Source organism: Dipteris shenzhenensis, chromosome 12 (genome assembly GCF_047967505.1).
Source record: "Dipteris shenzhenensis isolate YYH24624 ecotype China chromosome 12, Dip_SZ_1.0, whole genome shotgun sequence".
NCBI lineage: Eukaryota > Viridiplantae > Streptophyta > Polypodiopsida > Gleicheniales > Dipteridaceae > Dipteris > Dipteris shenzhenensis.
The window spans coordinates 42,392,523-42,412,229 of record NC_141607.1 but is presented as its reverse complement, the minus strand read 5'-3'; the positions used below and the strand labels follow the sequence as shown (position 1 = coordinate 42,412,229).

The 19,707-nt window shown below is 48.6% G+C and overlaps 1 protein-coding gene across 1 annotated transcript in view; it reads left to right on the top strand.

Moving 5' to 3' along the window:
• The window catches only part of EIN2 (NRAMP metal ion transporter family protein), a 94,999-nt gene that overhangs the window by 41,115 nt on the left and 34,177 nt on the right, over positions 1–19,707 (top strand). Inside the window, exon 4 of the mRNA XM_087383239.1 lies at positions 8,861–9,073. Coding sequence (XP_087239365.1) covers positions 8,861–9,073 — 213 coding nt within the window. The remainder of the gene's footprint in view (positions 1–8,860; positions 9,074–19,707) is intronic.

Here is a 19,707-nt window from a genome sequence, read left to right as displayed (position 1 = left end):
TTGAGCAAAGAAACAAGCACTATTTTTGTGTCATACCTAGCAAAGTCAGCTTCACTCCCAAATGACTTAGCCAAAGTTGCGCTGGCACGGTTATCTTTACTACTTTGACGTGGATTAGAGTGAAGAGTGACTCCAGATCCTTGAATACTTGTGGTGCTTGAGGAATGCACTCTTTCTTCTTTGGCCATCCTACCTTGATGCTTGTTTGCAACCCAACCACCTTGAAGGGACTCAAGGCTTGCACTAAACGAACAAGCTAATGAAAAAAGTAGTCCACATTCTCTTCATTCAAGCTACAATTGCTTGTGAAGACTATAGTATTTCATTTTCCTCTCTCTCAAACAAGCATTTCTAAGTAAAAGATGCTTAGAAACGATAGCTAGTAGGGCAATGCACCAATTAAGATAGAAGAATTTTATTGCAATATAGCCGCAACACAAGGTGAAATTTGCATGTTCAATATGGCAAGAACATGTATCTAGATGAATACAAGAACGCCCAAACTCATCCTTTGAAAACATATGAAGTAGTGCAGCTTCAATCTTACGACAGTCCCTCACAAGATTTAAAAACATATAACTCCATCTCACATGGCATGGACTAGCTACCGTGGCATCCCCATCGACGTCATCAAAACTCAAGAACAGGTATAGACCATAGTATAGACAAGTGATCTCAACATACATATCCAAGCACCCAGACATACTTAAGCATCCATTTATACAAAAGTCTTTGTATTGAGTTTCTATCAACACGAAGGCAAACACAGTTGTGACGAAGGGTAGCACTAGAAGAGACGGCTAATTAGAAAAGGTATCCACACTCCACATTCTCTTCATTCAAGCTGCAAGTGCTTGTGAAGACTATAGGTTGACCACGTGTCATTCAAAGCCTATATCTCAAGAGTCAATAAACTGTTCTCGCTAAGAGGAGAAATAGAACCATATTGGAGTATTCCAAGCTCATGGTGAGATACAAGAAATGTTGGAAATAGAGGATAGAATCACTCACACCTCACTCCCTATCTAGCTCATACAACACTCAGAAAAACTGAAAGAGAGATAGGACAGAAACTCAGATATAGTACAGAAAAACTGAAAGAGAGATAGGACAGAAACTCAGATATAGTCCTCCACAAAAGTGGGCAAACAAAAGCTCAAGGATGAGCGTGTACAAACAGCTCTGAGATGCTGTCAATGGCTGAGCCTCTTCCTCTCCCTCTGCGCACTTGCCTGTGTGCAAGGCTGTCTGTGCAGGTCATGAGGAATGAGGGGGAATGGGGGCTTTTTATAGGAGGGGCTAGGCCCCCTCAAACTGGCCGACCAAGGAGTCGGCTCCCTGTCCTATGCACCGACCTGCAAGGCCCCCAACCGACCAGGCTGGGTCGGCCTTTACTGGCTGATCTGGCCGGCTTGGGCCAGGCCTATATTAGGGCCCATGTGCCCAGCACATGGGCTGCTGCTGCAGTCCCCAATGCCGCCCATATGCTGGTCCAAGAGGGGCCTAGGATGCCGCGCCATCAACTTGCTGCTGTGCAGGTTCCCTGTCAGGTAGGTGTGCTGCCTTTTTTTTCTTCCTCTACCCCCTATGGTCTTCTGCCCCATTGTCCCCTCAAATCGGGGGCTCACAGGTGGGGCAGTGACCTTCTAACTCACACTTTTAGACATGAAGGTATAAATACAGCCCAACTTATGATGTGAGGAAGGCTAAGCTGCTCTTCCTGATAGCGTCCATGCCTTCTTCCTTGACCCTCACGAGTGCATTAATAGAAAAGGGGATGGTAGCATTAGAGTGCATTAAATAATAGGTGCATGGGTCACAGGATAAGGGTAGGTCTAAATGGGAAGATGGACCTTGAGTGATGTAAGGGTCATAGGATAAGGGTAGGTCTAAATGGGAAGATGGATCTTGAGTGATGTCAAAGGACATGAATGCAAGGGCATTCCCCTTCATTGTGATCTCACGTATCATTCTCTCTACCACCTTGCTGAAAGATATATAAACAATTGACTTCTCATGAAATGAAAGACAAGTAGATTGCATAAAATGACGAATACTCTCATGCAACAACAGAGAACTTTGCTCAACAATCGACTCGTATATTCCTTCTATTATCACCAATTGGTGCGCGATCAGAGAAGACACTTTCAGAATTCAAACGATCAAAATGGCCATGGAAGTCTCCTCAGGTCGACTAACCTTGTTGGAGCTCACAAAATCATGACAACCTCTACTATTCTACTATCAACCCTATAAGTAAGTCTCTAGAATTGACTTTTATAACACACACCCGAGCGTGCACAGGTCGGTGAAAAAAGAACCTCAGGGATCGCGTTCTTGCAGATAAATAGGAGAGTAGAACTGTTCGCCACCTCGACCATTGCTGAGGCCCATGCAAACCGCCACAAGATATCTCCATGTCTTGCATGCAAACTATTGCCCGCCACGTGCCCTTCTATGCACTGACTACACGAGCTTGGTGATGGACCAATCAAAGCTCTTGATTGATCTCCACGACCAATCATTGCTCAGGTAATACTACCTCCTCTAGACCTTAGTCACTAGTTCTCTCATGAGGATGGAATTTGCAATTTGCTTAGCATGTGTCCTAGTCACAAGCATGTCATCCACATTCCTCTAGGTAAAGCATATATTGCGGCGGTAGAAAACGGGCTTTGAGATCGGTAACAAACATTGCCCAAACGAAATTCGTCTTATAAGTTGTTGGGTCAGTATGCTTTGTAGCCCAATGTTGCCACCTGGTAACTGCCTCACCAGTAAGATGAGGACCTGTGAGGTGGACTTTGTCTTGCTCATCTTTGATTCACGCTTATGGAAAGTGAGAGACGAACTAATGAATAAATTGAAGGATAGATGAGTGGTCACACTTGCCATCATACTTAACAAAATTTGGTGTGGACCGGGTGAGTGGCATTGCCTTTGTCGATGACGAAGTTGTGGTGGTGATTGCTGCCTCGCTCAAACCGGCCTACATAGTGGTTAACATTTGTTTGTGTTGGAGAAGCATTGCCTCTCAGCCTAGTTTTTGTTGCCTCTCTGCTTGGGTGAGCTTTGCGCGTCGCAGTGCCTCCTAATTTTTGCGTTCCTCATGTATCGACAAGAGCAGTTTTTCAAAATTTGTGGTTCCTCTTTCTTTAAGAGGTTTTTCTACCTCTCTTTCGTCAGGACGTTGTCTTGTCTAGTCAAGCTGTCTTTTGCTTTCTTCGAGCTGTTCTGCATGTTTTCAACTTGCTGTAGGAGGATCCGGTTCTGCGCCAGATGATTCTCCATCATCTCTTGAGCACTAGGCATAAGCATTTATTTTTGGTTGTCTTTCTCCTCCTCGTAGTCTCCAAATATGACATCTTTCTCCGAACCTTCCATGGCGCTTGATTGTGTGTCCTTTCCGGATCTCAACACAACCATACACTCGCGGTAGTCAAGTTGGATAGAGACCGAAGCTCTGATACCAATGTAACAAGCAACGGTTATCTAATCGTGTAATCACAGCAAGACCTTCTTTAAACCTTTAGGGAGGAATTAGAGTTATGCACCATAGAGAGAGAAAGGAGATGAGGGTCGAGAGAGAATAGAGACGACAATCGATTGGGTCCCTGTACCCACTGAGGGCCCCCTTCCCCAATCAGGGGAGCACGGAAATACGCTTTTGAAGAGTACACTGTGCACACGTGTTGCAGGCCCAATGACCTGAGAGGCAACTCCAACCAATACCGAGACCTTGATGCTGTCCACACTGACGATGTAGGGCACTTGTGCAAGGCAAGGATAGGCTTTTTGCTGTCCACTGGAATGCAGGGTTACTCCGTGAGTGAGAGAGTGAAAGCTGAGAGTAACAAAAGCTGAGAGAGAGCTGAGATATGACTGAGACATAGAGCTGCGAAGTGAGCTGTGCAAACAGCAAAAGAGAACTTCAAAGAGCTGATGAAACAACACCCAAACCTTACTCCGTTGGCTGCTCCAAATCCTTTGACTGTAGTGCTGCGTGTACACCTTCCAGGCAGGCTGGTGTGGACTGCTGAAGTCTGTTGTTGTTCAGGGCTTGTTCTGGAGTGCATAGGGGCTGCACAAAGGGCTGATGGGGAACTTCTCTGGAGGAGTCTGAGGCTGGAACTGAATGAGCCATGAGGGCTGCAGCGCCCCATTTATATAGGGGGCTGTGGGCTGAGCCAACCAGCCCCAAACTGGCCGACTTCTAGTTGGTTGGTTTGGGCTTCCTGGTTGGGCCCTTTGCCCCATAAATAGCAGCCTACGGAGGGACACAGGGCAGCCCTTCCCCTGTCCATTCTCCCTTGATGGGAGCTCATTGGCTCGGCTCTGAGGGGAACCTTTTGGGCTCCTATCCTAGGCTGAGACCTAGACCTTACCTAGAACTCTAAGACGGGACACTAACTTACTGCTCTCCAGTGGGTACAAGTGAACAAGGACTTGACCTCAGGCTGAAAGATTGACCTACATAGGTCATGCTTGACTATCCTTTTACAAGTGCTTACGATGGGGTCACGGCATTTGACAAAATATCCCATCATAGGAACTATTTGCACTTTGTCGATGTAGCAAGTGTGTCACATTGCACCTAAGTGGGGGTGCATGTGACATCAAAGGAGTAATGATTGGCATTGCCCATGGCAACCAACCGCAAACTAGTAGCAAAGCCTTGGTAGGAATCATGCAATCCATCAAAGTGTCATGGATACAAGCTGAGAATCGGAGACTACCTCATCAATATTTGCGAATCGCTCTTTCAATTTCTTCACACTGGTAAGATAAGCATCCATATCACCACCCTCTTCAAGTTTAACTCCTTCAACTGCTTGCGGAGATACGCAAGTCTAGCCTCATTCCGCACCTGGTATAAGGAGGCAAGTTGATCCCATTCTCGCTTAGCTGTCTTGCATGAACGGATATGAGGGATAATAACAATTTTCACTGAAAGAGCAATCAAGGCATGTGCTTTGGCATCACGTCCATCCCATTGAATCTGCTCATGAGTAGGAGGCAAAGTATTTGTAGTGGAAGAGGAAGCAGCACCAGAAGTAGCATTAGACCCATCACCAGATGAGCCTGAGGCGGTACTAGATGTAACAGAAGCAAGAGTAGTACCAAAAGCAGGAGGTCTAGTGGGTGTGACCTCAGTTCCTGTAACAATATTCCATAGATTCTTGGCAACCAAGACGTGCCCCATCATATAAGCCCACATGGGGTAATTTGTGGCTCCTTAAAGAGAAGCGCTATTCAAACAAAGCCCTTGTCAACGATCCTAATGATGATGGAGCTATTCTTACGCATCACATAAGCTTTTGATCTACTTGCATTGGTTATGCCCATAGCCTAGCTTACTTCTACCCTTCAGGGCTTTCCTACACTCATTCACAACCAACACACTGAACCGAACTTTCACAAACTGAGGCAATAGAACTTTCAAACATCAACTTGGCCCAAGAGACTCCGCGGGTCTTTAGAAACCCAGTATAGCTGCTTATGCTTGGGCACTGATGACGACATAAGTGTTGCTTTGCTTGCTAAGTATGTCTTCCTTTTGTTTTTCATAAAACTTTTTGTTTACCTCTTTTTTCTTCTCTTTCATTTTCTCTTTTATTTTTTGTGTAGATTTTTGATCTTTAGAACAACAAAAAATCTAAATTTGTATGATTGGACTTGTTCTAGTCTTACAAAGGTATATTTTAAACATCAACTTGGCAGTTTTGCCTTCTTTCTGGCATAACTTACGAATCAAACAATAAGCGTTTCCACAATTCCAATCACCCACACAGATTTCATGAATTTAGTGATCATTGAAACAAGAAAAACATAACTGGGAATGAGCAAATAGCTCATGCAAACACGATCAACTGCCCTCTTCTTCAGGAGATGAGCACAAAAATAGATTGTGAATCGGGGATGGCTGCCCTTCTTATAGATGGCCATCTGGTAGTTCCTTTCCACGTGCTTTACTTGTCATCCCTTGCTTTTCCATGCTCCAAGGCCCTCATACAAGCTCCATGGGTCATCCAATCATGAATTTGGTTGCAAAGTTCTTGTCATCAATTCCTGCAAATAGGGTTCTCCATACAAGCGTGTCGTTATTTCCAAAATATATTCAATACAAAATATCATCTCAAAAAATAACTGTCATGCTATTTTCTAGCTACTATCTTCTGGGCTGTCCATGATAGCTACATGTGAGCCTATCAGTGCTACTTTCTCCTACACATGAGTGCTCTTGTCTATGATCTACATGGCATTTTCATCCGATACAAAAAGATATCAGTTACACAAAAAAAAGCCCATCAAAGTTGTTTGTACTCTATTAAATTATTCGGTCACACTATCTAGTATCTAGAAAGAACCCTTTAACAGACAATTAAAAGGGATGAGTAAATATGATGCTTGGGAATTGTGGCAAGTGTTGGATCGCCAATGAATATTTTTTACAACAAATGAAATTTAATGCATTTCACATGAAATATAAGCTATCCTTTGCCATATTTTTTGTTTTTCTGTCTTCTTATCTTTCGCATTACAAACTATTTTTCGAAAAAACTTAATAAACAAAAGATAGGAACATATGTTTCTCTCTTGTCATGAAGTAAAAGGCAGAAAATAAACAAGGTAAAGAAACCTGATGTGTTATTGCTTGCAGATCTAACTTGTAGTGGGAGATAGACTATCCTCACTCTCTCCTCTGCTCAATACTATTTCTGAACTGCTAGATGATGCACTCAATACACAAAGTGATACCGTGGATGTGAGTGGGGAGAGAAATGCATATGACCTCTGAAGAGGAATAGATACAACTGATTAATGAATGCTCGAAGGGCTGAATACATCTGTATGGAGGGGTCGCAACCCTCACTGCAAAACTGTATGGACTACACTACCTAGAGGAGGTGAATCCTCACTAGATCTCTGTAGAGGCTGAGGCTCCCTGCTGGACTGCTGCGGAGAGGCCTAAATGCTGCTGAACTGAGGCTGTGATGCCCCACTGTGGGATGCAGAATGAAGGCCAAGGGGGCTGCCTTTTACAGGCCCCCTTGGACCACCTTCCTGCTGCCCGCCGACCTGGAAGACTGCAGGCCAACCTGCTGGCTGCACCCACCTGCCACGTGGCTGCTGACGTGGCGCTGCCTGTCCCTTGCTGACATGGTGCCTTTGCTGATGTATCTATCGCCTGCGCTGTGCTGGCTGCTGCCTGCGTGGCAGTCTATGTGGCAGCTGGCTGACGTGGCTGTCTGTGTGGCTGCTTGCTGACTGCAGCCCAGCATGCCACGGGCTGAGGATGCCCGTGACATAACCACAGAACTAGTCTCAGATCTAGCCACAAAGGTGGTTTCATAGATAAAGTTTTGCATGCCTTCACATAGCTATGCCAACTGCATGTTAGAACTGAATGATTCAAGTAGCGCTTTTTTTGTTTTGACCTCAAATAGAAGGGGCTGGAAGATATAAATCTGAGACTAGAGGTTAGGGAGGAGACTTCAGATCTAGATAGAGAGGAGCCAAATTAGCGCTATCCTAAAGTAGGCATCCTGTGTGGCTGTGTGATATCCACAAGGGTACGTATGGGAGGATCGAGGAACAAAAGCATCCTTGAGAGAGATGGGAACAGGAACAAGAATGCCATGTCATCATGGTATTTCCTCATCAGCAGAATACATTAGAAAAATGTACATTACAGATTGTTCATACAAGCCTTGAAGTGCACACAAACAATTGGGGACAAGGGACACATCGGTTGGAGGGGATCAATGTTAGCAGTGAAGACCTAAAAGTGTTTTTTAGATGGGATTGTTGGCTTTCTTTCAGGAAATCTCATTAGCGTGACTCTCAGAATGGATTCATAGTCTTTTCCTGAGCTGGTGCTTCACAATGCCATGTTAGAATGGTGGAATCTGGGAATGCAGGCACATTTTGAAGCCCTTGGGAGCGTATTTCTCTGTAACTATGGCTTGAATGCAATGGCAGCAAGCCAGCATGTCGGTAATCACAGTGCTGGTCATCAAAGCTTCCTGACGGCATGTCCCCGGACCCCTATGTCTCTGGTCAGATTGGTGGACCAAATGTGTCCTCTCTCTGCTGCATTGGTTGCTTACTTAGTTAGGCTGCTGATTTCTTTGTATTGTGACTTTCCACGAGGCTCAAGCAGCAAATAAGGGCAGTTCCCCTCCAGAATCTCACATTTAAAAGTCTGTTGAGCTCGACTAACTACAGAATGTGTAAAGTGTACGTATAAGATCCCCAGGATCTTAGCTTCCATGAGATGTCATGATAGAACGGAAGTTCAAAACCATTAGATACTAGATTGAGGTTATTCATCTCAAAGAAATAACGACAAGTTAAGGTGCCTGGTGCATATAGGGATTTACGTTATTGCATTGAGCTATGGGTTCAAAAGGAACAAAAGGTCATTTCAGCTAGGAGATATTTGTCTGTAATTCAAAGTCTACTTCTGCACGTTGTGGGTTGTTAGATGCTGCTTGCAGCGGATTTCCCCATTTTAGCCTAACACAGGTAGCTTTCAGGAATGCATTTAACAACTAAACATGTTTATTGTGACAAAGTTTTAGGCCATATAGGCTGCTCTGCTTTAGAGGTAGTTTCTCTTTGGGGTGATCTTACATATACTATAAATGTAAATCATAAATGTCATGGATTATTTCATTTTGAGTCAGGGAATGTGTTAGCATCTACCTATACTCACTGATAATTACATTCCAAAAGAGCACAATTGATAACGACACACTGTGCTTGCTAGGAAAATTGTGTTCTGGGCAGCATTTTGCTGACTTTTGGTGGTGTGGATATGTAATTGCTGATGGTTTGCTATGTTGTGAGCTTGCAGGGGATCCACAATGCAGAGCTTTTTGCCACAAGCATCATGGGTGTTGTTCTTTTATGTTTTGTTGTTGAGGCTTTGCACAATAATGCTGCAACATCTGCAGTTTTTAGTGGAATGCTTCCAAGGCTGAAAGGAGAAACTTTGTATGTAGCTGCTGGCATCATTGGGGCGAACATCATGCCTTCCAATTTTTATCTTCATTCAGCACTGGTCCAAGTATGTTTTGTGCTTTGCTTCTACTGTTGGATTCTAGCTGGGGTCTGGTCTTGATTTACCCAAGTGTAAATATAGCTGCTTTGTGAGGTGGATGGCAGGTCAGTGTTGTAAATGTGGTGGTAAAGTTGTGATGCTCTTTGAAGTAAAGAGCAGCAGTTTTGTGACTTAAAGGAGGGGCCAGCCTGAGGTTTTCTTTCTAAATGTCATTTATGCGAGCCATCCTTTGAAGATTTCTGGGTACCCCCCCTCTCCAAGTGAGAGCAAACATGATGTAAGGTGCGAACCATGTGCAGGCTCTTGGATGGAAGAGCTGCTCGGTGAGCTCCCCCCCTCTGCCCGCAGCGGCCTGTAGGCTGCCCGCAGTGGCCTGTTTGCTCCGCCCGCTGCCCGCCCTGCCTCCTTGCCTCGCCCTCGTCCTCACCTTCACCCTTGCTCTGCCTCGCCCCTCCCCCCTCTCTGCTCCGCCCTGCCTTCCCCGCTCCACCTCCGTCCCCCGCCATGCCTTCTCCCCCGCTCCACCTCCGCCCCCCGCCCGCTGCCTTCCCCGCTTCGCCTCCCCTTGCTGCTCCCCCGCCCCCGCTCCTCCCCTCCTTCCGCCTCCTTGCCTCCCCTCCTTGCCGCCTCGCACCTCCTCCTGCCCTTCTGCCCTTCCGCCAACACGCCCTCCCCGTCATTCGGCCTCCCCCCACCGTCTTCTTCTCCTCTTCTCCCGCCTCTCCGGTCTCCTTCCATTTCTTCATTCCTTCCTCCTCCTCCTCCCCTTGCTCCCTCCTTCCCCCCCTGCCCTCTCCTTCTCTCTCCTCCGCCTCTCTGCTTTGTCCTTTTTCATTTGCCTCCCTATAGCGGGAGCATTCGTGTTTGTTATGGTGAAAGAAAATCTTGGTGGTGACCTTTGGTTTGGCTAGAGGGGCTCTATGGCAGCACCCTCGACTCCCACAGCCGTTAAGGTTCGTTTTTCCCCAGCTGACAAGCAACAGGTACAGTAGGCAGTCCAGTCCGTCCAGGACAAGGCGCTTGTGGGCAGAATTGTGGGCCTCATGCCTACACGGAGACAGGTGCGAGAGTAGATTCAGGCGAGCTTGACATTAGAGGGTGACCACATCCTGGAGGTCACCATCTATGAATGAGGTGTTTTCCTCATCCAGTTGAGCTCCCCTGACACCGCCTCAACACTTGTGGAGCAGAGCCCCATACTCCTTGGCCCCCACCTTGTCTAGCTCTTTCTTTGGTATCATGGGTTCACAGTGGAGGGGATGGATATGACACATCATGTTTCACGGCTTCCGGTTACACTCCGCTTCCCAGGGCTCTCCAAGGAGTATCGAGCCATCCTTCCCTCCATTGGTCGGGCATTTGGCACAATGTTCAAGTCCCTGTCAGAGACGGCCGCCTCCGTTCTAGCAGATGATGGAGTCCCTAGGATCAGACTGGTGGTGGAGAGTCCGGAGTCCCTCCAGAGCTGATCCTTCTCGAGACCCTGGAAGGGGGCACACTTCGCTAGAGGGTGGAGATCTCTGGGTTACCAGACCAGTGTCTTCGATGCAGACAGATGGGTCACCTCGCCAGAGATTTCCCCCGTGGCCTCCCTCGTGCGCCTCTCCCCCCTCCTCCACAGAGTAGGCAGAGTCAACATGTCCGAGTTCAGCACCCTCCTAGGCAGGAGCAGCAGGAGTCTCAGACTCCATGGGTTACTCCCTCGGAAGGGAACTAAACAGAGGTTAAAAACAAGAAATCAAGCAAGCAGACCCGCAAACACCGCAGACAGAGGGCCAGCCGTAGGAAGAGGGACAGGGTTGATTGAGAGGCCTCGAAAGAGGAACAACAGGAGCTACCTCTCCGAGCATTAGAGGCGATTGTTCATCCAGCTGATCCTCCAACTTCGGAATTTCAGCCTCCGCACCCACCCTTGTAGCAACACAGTTCTCCAGGAGCTCCAGATGCGACGATGGCGGAAGCCGCAGATGCTAGCCCGACGAGAGCCGCGGAGGAGCCGATCTAGAGCCCCGGCGAGCGTGATCAGCAGGGGGTCCTGTGGTCGTCCTTTTCCCTCCTCCTCCCCCTTCCCCCCTCGGAACCCTCTCCCTTCTCCTCTTCACTTTCCCCTCTCGCTCCAGGGTTCGCTCGGCCCCCTCCTCCCCCCTCAGCTCCCCCTTCTATGGTCACTCTCACCACTCGTCCCCCGTCCTCCGTCCCCCGCGTCCCTACCTCTCACTCTCCTGCTGCCCCCCTCTCCGCTTTAGTAGCAGCTTCTTCCGCTTCGACACCCTTGCCATCAGGCAAGGGAACGACGACGCCCCCTTCTGCTTCCTCATCGCAGCAGCAGGTTCGCTCAGAGAGGGATCCTAAGGGACGACGCTCGTCTTCCCGGCCAGCAGCTCCCAACTTTTGGTGTGGGCGTCCCTTAATGCGGTACTTCCGGAGGTTAGGATCTTGGAACTATTTGGAGATCCCGAACTTATACCCTCTACCATTGGAGGTCACGCTCATGGTCCTTCAGTCCTGAAAGGGGGGTTTGATCAGTGCATAGTCATGTCAAGAATCTCCTGCGGGTCAGTGTGCATGATGTCCTGCGAGTCCCGAAGATGCTGTAGCTGTGTGCCGGTCGATCGGGGCCCAGTGGTCTGAAAGAACTGCTTCGTCATCCTGTCTCCCTGTTGTACCCATCGGGCCCAGGAGGAATGGTAGGAGAACTCAGCCCGCTGCAGCTCCGTGTCCTAAAGCTCGAGACGAGCGCTCTCCAATCTGTCACTAAGCCACTGAGAAATTGAGTCCTGCTCCCTGAGCCTCTCAATGGAGGCGAGTTCTCTCCTCAAAGCCCGCTCGCGCTCCTAAAGGGTCCTCCTCCGCCTAAGGCCGTGAGCTTGCAGCTCCACATTGCTCCTCTGAATCGCATCTGCCACCCACGCAGCCTAGCCCTCACTCGGTGCCATCTCTAAGTGCTCGCAGATCTCTACCATAACCTGCTGAATCTCCTCATCCTGCAAGAGGTCCTTTGGAATGCGGACCCCCTTCTAGGGGAGACCTCAGCGGGGCTGATCCAAGTGAAGTACCACTGGAGAGTGGTCAGACATCGTGGTATGTGCCAGAATCCTGGTAGAACCGCCTCTGTGCAATGCCCAGTCCCCAACATAGAGGCAGTAATCTCGAGCAATCCATCGTGTCTCCTCTGTCCAAAGGCGAAGAGAAGTCTGCCAGGAGTCCTACTGAACTCAGGCTCTCTCCACAGGTCTCTGCCACTGATCATGAAAATGAACTACTCCCAGGTACTACGCTCTGCTGCTAGCATCTCTGAGAACGAGGCGTCGCCCTGCTTGTCTTCCCCAAACTCCAAGTTGTTGAAATCCCCTCCAACAATCCAAGAGTCAACATCCGGAAGACACTCTGACATCCTCCTCCAAAAGGCCGAGCGATGCTGTCTACACGTTGCATACACGTTCAGGATTCCAATCCTAGACTCTCCTGTCCGAATTCCGATCCAAACTGCCCGTCCTGGGATGAGCTCGCCCTGATCGTAGACCTCTAAAGCCAAAGTCTGTAAGACTGAGATGCAGATCCCTCCGCTCTATCCTACTGCGGGAGACCACTCCTCTGGACCTCTCCCTACGAGAAGGTGATAGTGTCGTCTGATGTCTGCTGCTGAAAACATGTGCTCCTAAAACATAAGGATGTCCACTGCCCGCCCTACCACTACCCTCTGCAACTCCTGCCGGAGCATCAGGTACTACGGCTGACTACGAACACGGTCGTGGAGCCCGTGTACTGGCTCAATACGGTCCAGCTCATGAGAACGGGGGAGTCGGAAACAAGGCTCTCTTGTGAGTGGGTGCCTGTCCTAGAAAGACTGCCTTGTGTGATTTTGCCGGGGGTTTAGAGGGCGAGTAGTCAGTGTCTGTGCGGCGTCGTACTAGGGTGGATACCAGCTCAATACCGATCTTTCGTGCCCACTTCATCGTGAAGGAGGCTTCCACCTCGAACAACTCTGCAAACGCCTAGAGGGGCCAAAAGTGTGCCTGCTCCACCTTTGCCTCCATCGGCAATCTAATAACTCCTGTCGCCAAACCACACACCACCTCCTCGTGCGTGAAGCTCAGATGAAAGTTCACCTCCGCGCCATGGGCGTACCAAAGATCTAGTCCCTGTGGTCCCATCCACTTGTCCATCCTGAGCATAATTTGATTACCCAAAATAGCATCAAACACCTCCGGAGACCACTTCTCCAACCTTGTGGAGACAAACGAAAATCTCCAAGCCAGCTCTTTCAGGCAGAGAGGATGATCCGAGCTGGTCTTGTGGCCTAGAGCTAGTTTGGGATCATGTTCCAATAGTAGTCTCGCGGGACTTATGCAGCAGACTTAAGGAGCCTTTCACAGATGAGGAGCTCTGGGAAGCCCTTAAGGCTCTCCTGACCCAGAAGTGCCCGGGGGAGGATGACTTGACTCCGGTCTTCTTTCGGAACTTTTGGGAGATTATCTCCACCCCTTTCTGTTTTAGCTTGCCAGGAGATTTTACACAAGCCTTCTCCCTCAGTCCTTGTGCAGGGGGTGGCTCTGTTTGATCCCGAAAGGGGGAGATAGGCCAGATATTCAACATTGGAGGCCGATCACTCTTCTTGATACTACATACAAGATCCTCGCCAAGGTCTTGAGTTTGCGGTTACGGCCTCATCTCACTTACATCATCCATGTCGAGGAGCGCAGCATCCTTGACAACATCTTCATGTTCTGGGAGGCAGTGGATTGGTCCAAGGAGGAGTCACAGCCACTAGCCATCCTTCTCTTGGACTTTGAGAAGGCCTACGATAGGGTGGAGTGGTCTTTCCTGGAGGGCACTATGAGGAGATTGGGCTTCTCAGACAGATGGGTCAGAGGAGTTTTAGCGCTATACGCAGGGAGCTCTAGTCAGATGATTATCGGAGGACACACAGGTGAGGCCGTTCCTCTCTCTCGCTCGGTTCACCAGGGCTGCCCACTAGCTCCCTTCCTCTTCTTGTTTGTAGTGGAGGCTCTGGGCTACTATTTGAGATCATAGGTGGCGGGTCTCACAAGGTTGAGGCTCGCAATCAGGCAGGAGGAGGAGCTCCTTGACTTGGAGTTTGCAGATGACACGGCCTTGTATGTTGAGGGCACCACGGCGAGTCTAGAGAGAGTTAGAGGCGCCTTGGCTATCTATTGTGAGGCCTCAGGGCACGGATCAACTGGACGAAATCCATAGGCTTCTTCACGAGCTTTGAGGATATACAAGAGATCCGTGAGTGGGGGAGTGGCTTTGGTTTCAGATGGATATCGTGGGGCCAGACAGCGAGATACCTAGGATGCCAGGTGGGTATTGACATTACAGTAGAGCAGTAGATTGCCCCGGTACTTGAGAGTGTTCGGTGCAAGCTTCTCTATTGGAGCTCGGTCAAACTCTCCCACGCAGGTCACGCCTTAGTGGCAAACCAGGTTCTTCTTGTCACTGCTTGGTATATTGCCTCCTATTGGTGCTTTCACAGAGGATGCATTGGGCAGCTCCGATGGTTGGTACGGAACTTCCTCTGGGCAGGTTCAGACGGCACGAGAAACATTAGGGCCCGAGTAGCTTGGCAGACGGTGATCATGCCGTAGGCACTGGGAGGCTTGGGTATCATTGATCTGGATATGCAAAGTAGGGCCCTTCTGGGCAAGTTGGTGGTTCGTGGCCTCACCCCAGGTGCCGCGTCGTGGAAGATCCTGGATATCATTGATCTGGAGATGCAGAGTAGGGCCCCTCTAGGCAAGTTGGTGGTTTGTGGCCTCACCCCAGGTGCCGAGCCTTGGAAGCTCCTCTTATAGAGTGGGATTCTGAGGAACACCCCACGTACTGGGGGACAGTGGCAGCCTTCACATAGATGGATCTTCTCAAAGGCCCCCCTTACGAGGAAGGGCTCCCGCCTGATGAGGAGTCTTCACAGGGTTTGGGAGAGACTCGCAGGGGGTCTCATCCGTGCTCCGCCCAGATGTAGAGAGGAGTTCGAGCGTTAGTCCCTTATGTGGCACCCAGAGGTCAGAGATCAGGAGGGACGTATGCTTGGGCAGCGGACTCACATTAGTTGGGCACAGTGGGATAGTGGTCCAGCAGGGTCTTTTGGTCGCTGGAGCAGACTACTTATGGAAGCAGAGGCGAGGCTTGATGCCCTAGCGCATTTGAGAGGGGCAGGGCAGCGGATGGGCGAGATTGACTTAAACATTCCTGAGTCCTGGTGGGAAGGACTTCACATTTGGAGAGACAGTAGATGGTTGGGGAAGTTTTCTCGTACTGGTGTTCCCTTGAGGATTTTGATGTAGCGCGGCAGCACACACCTTGGCTTCTTCCGTGTAGGACCTGGAGGTCTACTTCAGCCCCTCATTGGGAGTGATCCTGAGATGGATGGGAGTCTTGATGGGATACATTGGCAGATGATCAGAGTGGTAGGACGCTTGGGGAAGGAGTGGCACATTGATCCTCCCAGTATCTCAGAGCACAACGCCTCGAGATGGCGCCTTTGCCTATGGGAGGGTCGACCCCTGGGGGAGGTCCAGTGCGACCCGGGGGAGTGGTTCTGGCCCTCCAGGGGCGGCCTAGCTGAGACGATAGATGAGGTGCCTTTCTTTTCCTACACCACACGGATTGGCAGGAGTCTTCAGATGGACTCCCTCGAGGGAGAGACACTGGGTGACCCAGAGAGTGCCCCGGGATGTTCGCTCTAGGTTTTGGACGAGGTTGTGGTCCAACTTGTGGCCGAGGAAGATTTCATACTTCTTTTGGCTGGCAGCCCACGGAGGCTTGCCCATCGGCCCGTGGTTGGTGGATCAGATGCGAGTGGAGGGGCAGTGCCATTGCTGCTCAGATGGTGTCCTGGAAACTATCCCACACTGCCTATGGAGCTGTCATAGCGCAGCGAGGATCTGGATGAGAGCCCTTAGGATCATGACACGTATGCTGGGTCTTCACAGAGACTACACCTGGGGGATGGTGGCTTGGTTGACAGAGGGAGGACACGCATTTCAGATTGAGGAGATCTCCCCAGCGTACCGGATACAGGGTCAGAGCATTCAGAGGATTGCACTCCATGAGGCAGCCCCCCCTGACGCCCTAGCTCCTCCTCCTAGGGAAGACAGTGTTTGGGAGGTGGTAGCCAGCATCATGGCTTGGAAGATTTGGGTGGCTCGCTGCAGTGTTGTGATGGGAGAGTGCCCGGTTCCACCCTCGGCTACCTTGGTTGCCATTTGGCAGGATATCATTTACACTCTACGGTCCACTTGGGAGCGTGGGACTCCAAGCTTCAGGGCGACTATTGAGAGGCGTGCTCGTTTCTGCAAGGCTTGGCCTGTAGGGTTTTTCAACATCTTCACTCCGCGAGGGATTCGTTGGCTGTATAGTGCCCCCAGTTGGCTGTTAGCCCCAGTTCTAGAGATCCCCTAGGCTGTGAGCTGTGCTTCTCTGGAACAGGCCGGTTTTTCTTTCAGCCTTTTCCGGTTTTTTCATACTCAGCACCTTTGGGGCTGTTGTCTTGTATGAAATCTTTCAAGCATTCCTTTCTTTGAAAAATAAAAAAGTCATTTATGCAAGGTTTTCAGGTGTATGGGTAGTCAGCTAGGGGCAACCACCTCTTGGGATCTAGTAGTTCATAAGGCGCATAGCTGCAAGAACAACTCAAGCATGGAGCGAAAGAGCTTGCGTAATGGAACACAGTGCAATATGCCATTATGAAACTGTGAAGAAAGGTAGGTGTACCTAGCCTGAAGTGAGGACTGCAGGAATGTTTTATTAGGGCAGAAAAGCAGAATTAAGCCAATGTACACAGTTGAGATGTGGAAACAATAAGGTGTTCTGATACAGCAGATAATGACACATAACATGATGGTAGCCTGCCTAGCCCCAGGACAGCTATGAACACTTAATAACAGATTATTTCTGCTCAAGGGATTAAAGTTTTATAGGAGGGTATCTTTCCTTTTAGGACAGCTTGACTTTTGTCCATTGTTTTGTTTGGCAGTAGGTTCATTATTGCCACTATCTCTTCGGAATGTCCTCCATATTTATTATTTATTTCTTGAGCCATTTGATCCATAGACTACTTGTAGCATCCTTTGTCTCTGCCCTTGGAGGGGGGGGAGAGAGAGAGGGAGAGAGATAGAAAGAAAAGGAAATTTTATGAAGTCTTCAAAAGACCGATGGGTCTATGAGACTGTGAAAAATCCTGATACAAACAAGCTGTGGGGGTGGTGCTACTAAACGAGCATCCACTCTAATGCATAATACAAATATAAGTGCTGAGTGCTACATAGTCGTGTCAAAATGATGATCGTCTACACAACACTAACATCCTCATCATCAGAGTGTCAAGGGGGATGAGGTAGACTGTAGTGAGGGCATAAAGTCAGAGATAGAGTGCTGGCGGCTTCCCGCGGACGTGGTCGTCGTCTCCTGGTCGTAGCTCTGCGTCTGATAAGGGCTACAGTGACCCGTGTCGGTGGAGCGTCAACTCTGAACAGGGAAGGAATATCCCTTAGTGTAATCTGTTCATCAACCCTCTGTTTGAGCTGTCCTGTTGTTGGCTCTGTGTCACGATCATGATGGGGCCTCGTGGTGTGGGAGTCAGCATGGTCTGGCTGGAAGAAATCAATGAACGAGCTCTGATAAGAGTCTATCAAGGAGGTCTGCTCCTATCTTCGTGATCGAAGTAGACGCTCGCGTTGTCTAACTGCCTCGTGAATGAAGGCGGCTAAACATCTCTGGTCTAGAAAGGAGAGGAAGCGGGACAATATCCCATAACTATCACTGAAAAGGCAATAGAATCGTCCTCGAATCTCATATATATATATATATATATAGAGAGAGAGAGAGAGAGAGAGAGAGAGAGAGAGAGAGAGTCTATTAATGTCCACGCGAGACCAACAGGTCTATGGGATAGCAAAAAACTGTCTAGTACATCTGCTAGGGAGGGCACATGGTATCTCCCAGGGAGTGCAAAAGCAACCCCAATTATTTAGAATACCTACATCATAGTGTGAAAAAGTAGTCAGCCATACATCAGTTTAAGACTGAGAGTCTTTTGGTTTTGATTTGAACTCTTTGATTAGTGCTATGCCTTTACTATAAACTGCCCATTTTCTATCCTTCCTAGCAGCCCTGACTTTAGCTAATTCCGTTGCCTTGTTCTTCAATTGAGCTTGTGTAAGTTCCTCAGCTATCCATATCTTAGTCCCTTTCAACTTGTAAGATTGTCGAAGAAGCTTGATCCGTAAATCTTGCGACTTAAGTGTAAGAATAGCATGTCCTTTGGAGTGCCGGATATCAATTGCCCCGTCATCATCATCATCATTATCATCATCAACCTTCCATTCAATAGAGAGAGAGAGAGAGAGAGAGAGAGAGAGAGAGAGAGACAGAGAGATGTCACGTAGCCCAAGGAAATTGAGAGTTCTCCTTCAAGATTATTGTGCAAGTGAGATGCATCGACACCGTCTGCAAGCAAGGTTTAGAGGCTTCCGGGACAATTGCCAAGAGGCTTGACTCTTGAGCACTCTGCAAGGCTTGGCCTGCAGGCATTTTCTACAGACTCATGGATTGGGGAATCGGCTGGTTGTATAGACTTCTGTATTGGTTGTTGGCACTTGGTTCCGGGGTACCCTAGGCAGTGAGTTGGGACCCTGCAAGGCAGGCTGCAGGACAGCTGACCTTTTCCAACAGGTCACAGATTGTAGAGGCTTTTGTATTGTGTCTTTTCACGATTTAAGGATCTTTTTTGTGGGGAAAAAAAGAAGCCTATTTTCTTTAAAAAAGAAATAAAATAAAAACACTTTCCGTCTCTTTTGGGAGCCCATGACTTCTAAACAGAGTCGAAAATCCCATATGTTAGCATTTGATTGTCGTTGACGTTGTAGAAATGATTGCTTCACGTCTTCCGGCGAAAATCCATTGTTTAGGCCTCAAATTTGTGCTTTGACATCGTTACCCATGCCAGAAAACGTGTTGAAAACGGCTTTTCGCCTCTCCGTTATTCTTTCAGCTTGTAAGCAATAGAATTGTGAAAAATACATGAACCAAATTTATAGTCCTTTCAGAGATCTCTCATCTAAACCTTGATGCAGAGTTACATTGTTCTCCCTCACTCTCATTTGTGTATGAACAACTCTTGGATTTAACTTGCCAGCTGGCTGTGCATGTGTGCACTTCAATGTGACTCTTCTCTCAGTCTGGGCATTTAATATTTATTGGAATGGGGGTAATCTCTACACATCACTTGTGCATACCAACACACTTTAGCTGCCGGTGAGGAGAAGCTACCATTTTACCTTTTAAAAGGGTCTGATCAAGCTTCTTTTGTAGCACTGGCATAGTGCCCAATTAGGTGCACATGCATAAGTCAGAAGCCTTGCCAGATTGGCTGTCCTTGAGTGGGTGGCGTACTGAGTGCGTGCATGTGGATGGAGTGCTGAGTGCATGCATATGGGTGGTGGGTTTGGAAAATTTTGACACCCCATGATGTGCTACCAACTTTGCCTTTTGTGCCGCGGTCAAATTCCTTTTAGATTTGTCGAAAATGGTGGTCTACATATATTTCTAGCCAGTGATTGTCGCATGTGCACTTGCATGAACCTTGTAAGGGATCTGGAACCCTCTCTCACTAAGTA